The sequence below is a fragment of the Anastrepha ludens genome, chromosome 5 (genome assembly GCF_028408465.1).
Source record: "Anastrepha ludens isolate Willacy chromosome 5, idAnaLude1.1, whole genome shotgun sequence".
Classification (NCBI taxonomy): Eukaryota; Metazoa; Arthropoda; class Insecta; order Diptera; family Tephritidae; genus Anastrepha; species Anastrepha ludens.
Genome location: NC_071501.1, coordinates 49,880,470 through 49,892,585, shown reverse-complemented (window position 1 = coordinate 49,892,585; position 12,116 = coordinate 49,880,470). Strand labels below are relative to the sequence as shown.

Sequence of the window (12,116 nt, the reverse complement as noted above, 5' to 3'; positions counted from 1 at the left end):
TCACTCACACTCACTCGGCTCTCCATTGGCATAGCCAATGTGCCATGTTTCACCACTAGTAGTTCGCTTCCTCCGGAACCCTGGGTGTCAGTTCCGGTCATAGGGGAGTGTGGGGTTCGGGCCTGCACATCCGATGCCCGAGCTGTCGATTGCTCGACGGGAGGATTTCCCAGAAGTGGGTTACCTCGTGCAGAAAGATCCTTGTTAAGCCTCCACATTGTAAGAAAATGCATTTTATACCTCCTGCCAGGTTGTCGGTACGGTACTCTCCACATAGTACTTGGGTGGCCACCAATTCCGCCGTTCCGCGGTTGAGTGGATACCCAATTCCTATATGGAGCTGCCCTCTTAGTTCGTGGTAAGTTAATCTCCATAGAATGGGGTTAACTCGCCACTTAAGCCTCATCCCCGCGGCAAGGAGACCGACATGACAAGAAGGCAGCACTTGGCAGAGCAGATAGACGACTCGACATTCAACACAGTAAATGAGGACGTCCCCACCATGGTAATGGGCGATTGCAGCAGCTCGCCTGACATAACAATTGCTAGCTCTGGCCTGATAAATAGCATATTCTGGCGACCTATGCTATCGCATCACATCAGACCACTTGTCCATTATCGTCTCGATTGAGAGACCTGCCGAATTGTTTCCGCAAATCCCCGGTCATATATTAACTTCAACAAAGCTAATTGGGCCGGATTCGCGGAATTTACCCAGGACACCTTCGCCGCTCTCCCCGCCCCCACCGACGTGCGCATAGGCGAACGCGCATTCCGCAAGGTGCTTATAGCTGCTGCGGCTCACTTCATTCCTGCTGGAAAGGATGCGTGACATACATCCCAATTTCGCAGCTGAATCAGCGTTTTAGCAAACTAACATGAAGGATCTCAATTTGGAGATTCGGCCACTGGTTACCCAACATAAGCGGACCAAATGGGCAGAGCACCTGAAGAACTGTAACTTCACTACTAGGGTGAGTAAGCTCTGATCTACCGATAAGGTGGCTATCAGCTTGAACGGTTGCATTTCGTCAGGCCCGAAGAGATGCGCGAGCTATTTTAGCCGGCAATTCATACTGCATCCTTCGGCCCACAGGTCCAAGCGTCGTGTCACCAGACGGCTGCGCAAACTACCGAACAACAGTGTGCTACTTGCTTTCCCCTGTGATGAGGTTCAGGGGGCCATCAACAAAACAAAAGCATCAAAAGCCATTGGCTCTGACGGACTTAACATGCTGGTACTGAATAACCTGGGTCCATTGCGAGTAGGGTACCTCACAAGGGTTTTCAATCTGTCTATGGCCACTCTCATTATTCTGAACAAGTGGAAATCAGGGAGAGTGGAGCCACTACTGAAAACCTGCTCGCTCGTTAGGGCGAGGCCTGTGCACTACATTAAACATTTGAATGTAAGCGATTGGCGTTAAAAACGAAAGTAGAATTATTCGGATAATTGTCTAAACAATAATAAACTGAATCATTTCCACAGACTTCGTTTAAGGGGGTCTTCTGGTCTCCAGCGAAAAAAAAATCGATTTTTTTTTTTTTTTTGCATAATTTTGTTGTATGTGTATGCGAGAATACGCCACAGAAAGGATTTTTTGAAAATCGCATTTTTTCACATTTTTCTGGGCACCGAAGTGTACCCTCCTCCTCAAGTTTTATCATAAACTTTATCTTTAAACGCGTTTCCCCGAAAATCGTGTTTTTTAAGCATTTTGGTCACACTTTTCATAGTAGTTATACTCCGATTTCAATGGTTTTGGTCTTAAAAGGTTCGGAAAACTTACCGCTAAGTTTCCCCGTGTACGATTTTTGAAATTTTTTTTCATTCCATTTTTATAACCTTTTAAAGTTCAAAAAATGAGCAAAAAAAATTTTTTTTTGCAAATTGTTGCATAACTTTTGAAAAAAATTTTGAAAAAAAAATCTGTCACGGGAAAACTTAACCAGGGCAACTCTGAAGACAACGCATATGTATCTAATTTTTGCTTTCTGATTACCCAGGTGGAAAAACCGTGACCAAAATGGAGACCTGTTTCGTTTGGAGGTGGACGTCTTCAGCGCCATTTCAAGGTCGCGGGTGTTAATTTTTTTCAAAGTCAAAACCATTTTTTAAAAGCCAAGACATGTACCTTTAAAATAAAAAAAATTTTTTTTTAAAATATTCACAGGATTTGTCACAATCAATCCCCAAAAAAACCCTTCATTTCAGGGCCTCGAGACCAGAAGACCCCCTTAAAGTTTACAAATTGTTAAATTAAAAAAAAGAGGGAATGCGAACTAGTAATACGCCTAAATCCACTAGGAGCACACCAGTCCCTGTACTGGTGAATTTTCCTTCATGGTGAAAGCATAAACTTGAATACATAGAAAATTCTCTCACCACCGATATCATTAGCAATATTCTGTCTTGACATTTGTATATGCATGTACATATACACCTACATACTCGTACAATAACTCTCGGCGAACTTTTTCAGATGTTATTTTATTACAGTACGATGCGGTTGTTTAGCACAATTCTTGCTGCAGTATTTTTAGTTTTCTTTTTCCCCGGTAAGTAGGTATACAAACATAAATATGTACATGTATAAATAATAAACAATAAATAAAGTAAATTGATCAACTTAGAGCCTACAAACATATGTATGTATGTATGTATAACAAGTGGAAAATCAGCAGTTTGTATATATGTATATATGGACATATTTATATTACTCGTCTACTACAGCCCGCGTTTTGTGTATTAAATTATAAGAAAACTCAATTAACAATTAATGAAATTTGCAAGCAAATCGGACGGTAGCTTTAAAAAACTTGTATGACGATTGGAAACTTTGGGGCAGGTCTTTTCAATATTTCAGATTTTGTGAGTTGGGATGATATTGTGCTCTTTTCATATCGACGATCTTTATAATAATACTTCTATAAATATGTACATATGTATGTATGTATGTATTTGTAGATATTTATACAATATAAGGCGTTCGAAAACCCATTTTTTACTTATTAATTTATTTGTATACTTATTACTTATGTATGTATGCATGTACATATGTTTTTATAACGGATGACATTGCTTATATGTACAGTGGCTAACAGCTATTTCGTGTGATCCTTTATTAAAAAAAAAGTGTTATATTTTTATTTAATATATGTATGTATACTTTAAAATAAGTAAAAAAAGTTACATAAGTATGTACATATGTATATTCAAAGATATATAATAGAATAAGAAGAATATAATATATATATGTACATATGTATTTGAATTATAAATACCAACAAATAAATTCAAAGTAATTTTCATTTAAGAAGGATGTTTGCAACAAAAACAAAAAAGTGCGTAGAACGACTTCACAGCTTATTTCGTGTACGAACTTTTATCGTTACTGGCGTCAATATTGAGATCTAAGAAAAATTATTAATGCTACTGTGAATCATTTCTTAAAGTAATACATTAATATAAATTTTAATATACCGTGATGGATCGCCGTACAACTGTAGAAATAATTTAATAACTCACAGAAATAAAGGGTTTTCCAATGAGGGTTGTTATTTTGATATTCAAAGAAAAATGCTATTTTTTAATATAAATGATCGGATGTTTATTTCATTATAAAGAAGAAGGTATGCCGTTAATAGTGGAAAATAACTTCAGGCAAATGACCACCACGACCACGCTTACAGGACAATATCCTTTTCATGATGGCCTCGATAGCCTCACGAAATCAATCTTGGAGTCTTGAATCGACCCTGGGCTGTTGAGAGGGTCAAATCTTTCACGTGGCCCCAAAGAAAAAAGTCACAAGGCGTTAAATCACAAGATCTCGGTGGCCAATTGTGATCACCTCTTCGAGAGATAACACGGTCTGGAAACTTTTCCCGTAAAAGATCAATGGTTTCGTTGCTTGTGTGGCACGTATCGCCGTCTTGTTGAAAATAAACGTTGTCCAGATCAATACCATCCAATTCCGACCATACAAAAATCGTTAATCATCTCTCGATAGCGCAATCCATTCACCAATAACACCTGTTATTGGAAAACCCTTTAGATAGCTGAAAATGTAAATTTACAAGTAAGCACGTCCACAGTTCAGTATATAATACAACTCTTTGTCTGTGAAAGAGTGGCTAACAAAAGTTGCGAGGGGTCAAATAAATTTTTTACAGAGGCTACTGAAAGGTGTATATTGAGGAAAATCAAGAAAGACCCAACCATGTATGCACCAGCGTTGACAAAAGAAGTTCAGAAAGTCTTGTTATCCAGAAACTCTAAGAAAAGTTCTCCGTTATGCCGATTTTCAGCTCGAAACGAACCATTTGTTAGTGCGTGGAATAGAAAGTCCAGAGTGCAGTTTGCTAATAGAAGACAATGAATAGAAAGTCCAGAGTGCAGTTTGCTAATAGAATACGATGAAATATTTTCGAAAGACGTTATTTTTGCTGATGAAAACACATTTAATCTTTTTGCCTCCGGTAAAATTTCGCTTATCTAACCCCATTGAGAGCTACAGCCGAAGAACTGTAAAACACGGTGGAGTTCACTTTATCGTTTGGGGTTGCATGTCATCAGCAGGGGCAGAAACTTAGCTTTCATAGACAAACCCCCTTGTTTGAAAATTAATATTTATTTGAATTTAGCGAACAATTATTTTATTGCAAGGTGCTGAAAAATTGAGTTTACGGCATATACATATTTGGATTCCATCAAGACAACGACTACAAATATTGTTCAGTCATTACTTATCTGGAACTACCTCCATGTGGTTGAAACACCAGCGCAATGCAATGGAGTATTCATTTAGTGTTCTTGAGCAAAATGACATATGCAACCGATCGGACTTAAAAATGGAGGAGTTGGAGAAAAATGGCACTAGAATATATCAAAGAACTTGTAGGCTCTATGTAATTTCGGCTGAAATCAGTTTTAAAACAAAAAGTGTATTAAAAAAAATAATTAGTACAAATTTTCATAAATTTTTAAGTTTACCTAAGGCTGTGAGGTCGTTTTATGCCGTAAGTTGTTTTGTTGTTAATATTCTTGCTAAATTAAATATACATATATGCGTTCCTTTAACTCCAATTTGGACCATAGCGCGTCTTAAATTAAAGTGAATTTATTTATTATTAATATAGTTGAATTTATTTTTTGGTGTTTGTAATTATATACCTGTATATTCTTATAATTATGTTTATAATTGAATATAGATTTCAGTTTTTTTTTTTAAATGTAACTTGCATAAAAAATACCAAATCAATACACGAACACACCTGTGAGCCACTGTATTTATGCACGATGCACTACATTGGAAAATAATACATATTATTATCTGCTTTACAAAAATGTTATATATAAAGTTATATATGTTAGTGTGCATCCTGTGGGAAATCAACTAGTTACAAACTGGAGCGTTTCTAGTGTGTTTGGAACCATAACTAGTTCACGACTATTCTCTCGCAGGATCAACTGGTGAGCTAATATAACCCGGTAATATTCTACGAAATGTAAATCCACTTCTTGTTAGTTTGTAATTAGTGTACACCTGTTGCTCTTTTTACTCGGTCCTATTGTATGTTTTTTTTTTTTAATTTTCCCAACTACGTTTTGTGCGCGGTTTTACTTGATAAGATATACAGTCTCCGTGGATTTGCGCTGTTGAAAAGCAAACTCTTTCATGCAAGGAGGATGGTCTTTCAGATTTACCTCTCTAATGTGCTCCTCCAGTATTTTCTCCATAGCTTTAAGGAAAAATGAGCTGAAATTAATGGGTCGGGTACTTGATCCTCTGTTCACCTGCTGGATATGTAATCCTGTAGAAGATATGCTCCATATGGGTTAGATAGGGGATACATATTTGACGCCCTGTTGGAGTAAATAAATAAAATAAGATATCTTCAATTCCTGGGGATTTGTATGGACTAAACGTGCATATAGCCTAGAGTTCTCGCTCTGTCGTAGAAAGTTTAGTTGAGAGATTTTGACCTCTGCCTGAGATTGGTGTTGGGCGGTGTTAAGCGCTAATTTATTAATTTTTCAATAAACTTCTTAATTTATTAGACAATTAAATTAACTGATATTCAACTTTTATTTGTTCCGCCCTATGCTCCGAGATGTGTATGAATGAACGTACTTTGAGAAATATGCGCTTGCGTTTATGAATGAAATTGTATTTGTTGTAGTAACGAATAATGTAATTACGTCTGCGCCTATGAATGTATTTTGTTTTTGTATAAGTAGTCACACGATGTAGAGTTTGTATGTAGGTATGTACATATGTATGTTAGGACATGAAGTGTGCATAAGTACATACATGGTGAAGTACATACACATTAACCGGCTTTCAGAGAATTTGAAAGGATCAACTGATTGGTGAAAAGAATTCAGAAGGTGTGGTTAAGATCGAACCTTTAACCGGCTCTCAGCGAATTTAAAAGAATAAGCTGATTGACTACCATAACCTGTCATAACCAGATTGGCCAAACCGCGTAATCTACATGCCATTGTTGCGTTTACCGTATGCTTTGCACAGCGCTTGAGCTGGCCATCCGCTTTGGTGAAAAACAAAATTGTGTGACGCCAATGAAGAGCAATATGAGCATAGTCTGTGCTAATTTCTTTCGTATATCACCAAACATAACTTTCGTAAACAAACCGCTGTTATGACCCCGGCCAATTAACATTCTAATATTGGCCACAGCTCTGAAATCTTTACACTGTGTGAACAATCACTGATTGGACGAGTGCAAGAATACGTGCGAAATGAGCGAGCAGAATTCTACTGTCGAATCCCCTATGACGTGGCAGCCGAAGTTATCCCCACAATTTTGCTTGTAATCCATTATCCTTGATTGTGACGTTAAATCGATTATTTTAATTGAGATCTTGAGAATAGCTAAAGAAACGGCCTATAGATCTCTGTCAGGATCACATTGTTGTTATTTCACTTGCGAGCAAAATTTGTATCAGGATCCCGACCATTGGATCAAAGCTGTTATAACATTTTTTTATTTAGCTACGTTAGCTAATACTTATTGATTAACAAAATTAAATGAGAAATTGGATGCCGATTATTTTGTGACGGGTTTCCTTGTATTTTACAGAATGCTTATTAAGTAATGTAACTGATCAACAAGATGTGGAAACAGCTCTAAAAATACAAGAAACGGCTGTTCGTGGTCTAATTACACGTACAATCGGTGAAGATGCCTCCAAAAGTTTCACAGTGAAAGTTGATAAAACAATGCCTCCTAGAAGTTTTCAAGTGGGTTTATTCTTAATTTACATTTAAATTTCTGCTGAATATTTTACAATTTCTTTGTTTTTATCGCTTATTTTAGATTACAAAACCTTCACACTCAACAATTAGCATAATTGGGTCAGATGGCGTTTCGGTGGCGAAAGGTTTTCACCACTATCTTAAGTATTATTTGCATAAATATATTGACTGGACCCATACTCAAGTTGAATTGCCATTACCTATTCAGCTTCCAAATGTGACATTTTTTTCGAAATCGGCTAGTGACTTCATTTATTACCAAAACGTTTGCACATGGAGTTACAGTTTTGCGTGGTGGACCTTTTCTATTTGGCGTCGTCACATCGATTGGATGGCAATGATGGGTGTAACTTTGACTATAGCACCTATTCAGGAGTACATTTGGTATGACATATATTCCAATATGGGTCTCACAAAAAATGAAATAGAGGATCATTTTGCAGGGCCGGCTTTCCAAGCATGGTAAGTATGAATAAACATTGTAATATACAGGTAATTTAGTGTTTTATTATAAAATAACCGAATGGGTTGGTGCGTGACTACCATTCGGAATTCACAGAGAGAACGTAGCTTCGAATCTCGGTGAAACACCAAAATTAGGAAAACGATTTTTCTAATAACGGTCGCCCCTCGGCAGGCAATGGCAAACCTCCGAGTGTATTTCTGCCATGAAAAAAAGCTCCTCATAAAAATATCTGCCGTTCGGAGTCGGTTTGAAACTGTAGGTCCCTCCATTTGTGGAATAACATCAAGACGCACGCCACAATTAGAAGGAGGAGCTCGGCCAAACACTCAAAAAAGGGTGTACGCGTCAATTATATATATATACATATATATTACAGCTCTGATTGTTTGCAAATCGTTCACCATTCAAATTTTTAACAAACTGAGAAGTACAAGGTAAGGAAACTGCTCTAAAAATTATTACGCTCATTACATAAATATCAGATTTTAGAGAAATGTCAAACCCACGCCGTAGAAAAAGTTGAACGTAATGACACTTGATGAAACATTTCTTTGAGAATTTCCAAATCGATACGAGCTCAAAACCTATTTTCTATTAACTTTAATTTAAGCCCATGTATATAATTTTACACATACATACATACAAATATAATACACATATATGCAGACAACATTCCTCTTAAAATTTCAGGCAGCGCATGGGGAATATTCGGGGCTGGGGCGGACCGATACCGCAATCATATAGACGTATGCAAAAAGTACTGCAGAAACGTATTCTGAAAGCAGAACGTGACCTTGGTATGCGCGTAGCTTTGCCGGCTTTCGCAGGACATGTACCAGTTGCTATGGCACGCTTATTTCCCAACGCCACTTTTACGCCTATTGAACGCTGGAATCGTTTCCCTAATAAATACTGCTGCGACCTTTTTCTAGACCCAAGCGAACCGCTATATCATCAAATCGCAACTGAATTTCTCAATTTAACCATTAAAATCTACGGTAGTGACAACATTTATTTTTGTGATCCGTTCAATGAAATACAGCCGCGGCTCGCAAACGCTGAATACCTGAACGCCACTGCATATCATATTTACCAGTCAATGAGTTTAGTAGATACGAGTGCTGTTTGGTTATTGCAGGGATGGATGTTCGTTAAGAATATTTTTTGGACCGATGAATTGATCAAAGCGTTTCTATTAGCAGTGCCGCGTGGAAAAATGCTAGTGCTAGATCTTCAAAGTGAACAGTTCCCACAATATGAACGTACACATTCTTTTCATGGCCAACCATTTATTTGGTGCATGCTGCACAATTTCGGTGGGACTCTTGGAATGCATGGATCAGTTGATATAGTGAATACGAGAATTCGTTTAGCACGCAACATGGCTAATAGCTCCATGATTGGTGTCGGCATTACACCGGAGGGCATTCATCAAAACTACGCTATGTATTCGCTGGCTTTGGAGCGCGGCTGGTTGCAGGATGACATCGATTTGAAATTATGGTTTGATAGTTATGCTGATGTGCGTTATGGCATAAGTGATGCACGACTGCATAAAGTTTGGCAATTGCTCCGTTATTCTGTTTATTCCTATGACGGATTGTTGAAAATTCGAGGTAAATATTGCATAGCGCGAAGGCCGTCCACGAATCTTAGTCCATGGATTTGGTATAATGCTTCAAGTGTTTATGATGCTTGGGAGCAGTTACTCCATGTGGAAGGAAACACTACTGTTCCGCAATATAACTTGTCGTTTTTCTTACATGATCTGGTCGACTTGACACGCCAATTCTTACAAATAACATTCGATCGACTTTACGTAAACCTAATGGCTGCCTACAAAAACAAACAATTTGACCGATTCATTTACATATCTGATAAGTTGTTGGAAATCTTAAATGATCTCGAAAGAATATTAGCCACCAGTATGGATTTCTCGCTTGGTCAATGGTTAGAAGCTGCCAAGAATTTGGGACGCAGGCCAGTAGAGAAACAACTTTATGAGATGAATGCGCGCAATCAAATCACTGCATGGGGTCCTGATGGACAAATTTTGGATTATGCAACTAAACAGTGGTCTGGCGTTGTAACAGATTATTATCTTCCGCGTTGGGCATTATTTTTACAGATGCTACAAAAAAGTTTGAAGCAAAATGAAAAGTTCAATGAGGAAGCTTTTAAACGGACCGTTAGTCGGGAGATCGAGAATCCGTTCAGTATCAGCTCTAAAGGCTATCCTTTGGAGCCGGTTGGCGATAGCATTACTGTTTCTCAGCAAATCTTCCACAAGTGGACTGCCTATATGAAAGATTCACTTTTCATTGACCATGGTAGTGATTCCGTAAGGGCCATCCAAACAACCGTTTTCGTAGAACCACACAGCAAATAAAACAATGACTGTATTTAATGCTCGATTAATAATTTTAAAGTACTCAAGCTATAAAGTTGTATTTTTCATTGTGTTATGGGGGATGGGAGCTGCATAATGAAGCACATCGGGTTTTTGGTTAAAAATCTGCTCAATAAAGATTCGTCGGTCTGTTCTGCTATAAATCTTTCAAAGTGGTAAAAACGCGTCCGAAAAGTCAATTGGAATTGATAATTAGTAAGTTTGCAATATTTCGATATGCATTACACATAAGTTAATCAATAGTTTTAACACAGTTCCTTGCCTGCCTTATTAATTTCATCACAATTATTTTCTTCTTCTTCTTGTTGATTGGCGCTATAACCGCTTAAGCGATTTTGGTCGAGTTTAACAAAGCGCGCCAGTCGTTTCTTTCTCGTGCTAACCGGATCCAGTTGGAAACACCAAGTGAAGCCATTTCGTTCTCCAACTGATCTTTTCAATGCACAGGAGGCCCTTGTCTTCCTCTGCTACCACCAGCTGGTACAGCATCAAATACTTTCAAAGCCGAAGCGTTTGTATGCATTCTGATGACATAACCCAGTCAACGAAGCCGCTGGATCTTTATTCGTTGCGCTATGTCTAAATTGCCTGCGATACTCACCGTTTGTAATGTGCAAAGGTCCAAAAATCTTCCGCATAATCTTTCTCTCAAACACTCCAAGGGATGCCTCATCGGATGTTGTTATCGTCCAAGCTCCTGCGCCATACTATAGGACGGGCATGATGAGAGCCTTGTTAAGTGTTAGTTTTGTTCGTCGAAAGATGACTGTACTATTCAATTAGTCCAAAGTAGCACTTATTGTCAAAAGAGATTCTGAATTGGATTTCGAGGCTAACATTATTATCGGTTTTAATGTTGGTTCCTACATTATCGAAGTCTCTTACAACCTCAAAATCATAATTGTCAACAGTGATATGGGTGCCGATACACGAGTGCGCCGACTGTTTGTTTGATAACAGGAAGTACTTCCTTTTGTCCTCGTTCACCCCTTTCGCTTTGTTTCTATATCCAGTTTGGAAAAGGCAGAACTAATAGTACGGTTGTTAAGGCCGAGGATGGTTCTGTTTGTAGAAATCCACGCCAGCGGGGAAAGTCTCTGATTGCCTTTCACTTAGGAGTGACAAGGACGATTCTTCTGCACATGGTCCAAACAACTCACAACTTCCGGGCTTGCCCTCTGATTAGCTTACGAACATCCGTTTGTGGCCGAGCTAATATAAGAAGGCGAAGCAACCTAGGATATCTGGTTTTGCGCTTGGTTTGGGACCCGCCACTTAAAAATCCTCCCCCAATAAAAAACAAACACAATTGTTTTACCGCCGAGAGTTTTTATTTTATTTTATTTTATAGAAATACATCGCGCTCATTTGCTACATGAATGTCATAATCTAAAAAAAAACTGATAAATACGTAGAAATTACCACTATCTTCATTTTATGTTGCGTAAGAAATTCATTGCGATATCGAACAAACAGTGGTACATAATCGTTTAAGCGCACTTGACTTACTTAAGGCTTTATTAAATTAAGAAGAAAATCTTCTACGTTTGAGAACTTTCAATAGATGAAATTCAATGGTTCTTGCTTACGTTAAAATTAATATTATTTTTGTTATTTCTGTAATAATGAACGCACTTTTCATTATTGTAAACCGCATATGCTGAGTATAAAATAAAATAAAATTTTAAACTGTTTCCTTTTGTATTTAGAGAATAGATTGGTAAGTTATCACTCTATTAACATAAACATCTCTGTCAGAGATGTTCGAAATAGGTGACCTCAACACAAAACTTCCTGCAAGCGGCATACGTGACTATGAGGAGACTTCCGAAACATTTCCAGTCAAAACCTGCCATCTTCGCCGGTCCCATCCAAAAAAATATTTTTTCAGTCTTAAACCTAAAAAATATTAAAATATAACAAAACAATGCCCCCAAAGTCTAATTGAGCTACGGAT

General features: G+C 37.9%; 1 protein-coding gene across 1 annotated transcript; it reads left to right on the top strand.

Moving 5' to 3' along the window:
- The first annotated feature begins 2,418 nt into the window (after positions 1 to 2,418).
- Positions 2,419 to 10,185, top strand: LOC128863746 (alpha-N-acetylglucosaminidase). The gene is made up of 4 exons (XM_054103058.1): positions 2,419 to 2,559; positions 7,108 to 7,268; positions 7,345 to 7,745; positions 8,440 to 10,185. Exons 1-4 carry the CDS (start codon positions 2,427 to 2,429, stop codon positions 10,136 to 10,138), a joined length of 2,394 nt encoding a protein of 797 aa, XP_053959033.1. The 5' UTR covers positions 2,419 to 2,426; the 3' UTR covers positions 10,139 to 10,185.
- The last annotated feature ends 1,931 nt before the right edge of the window (positions 10,186 to 12,116 follow it).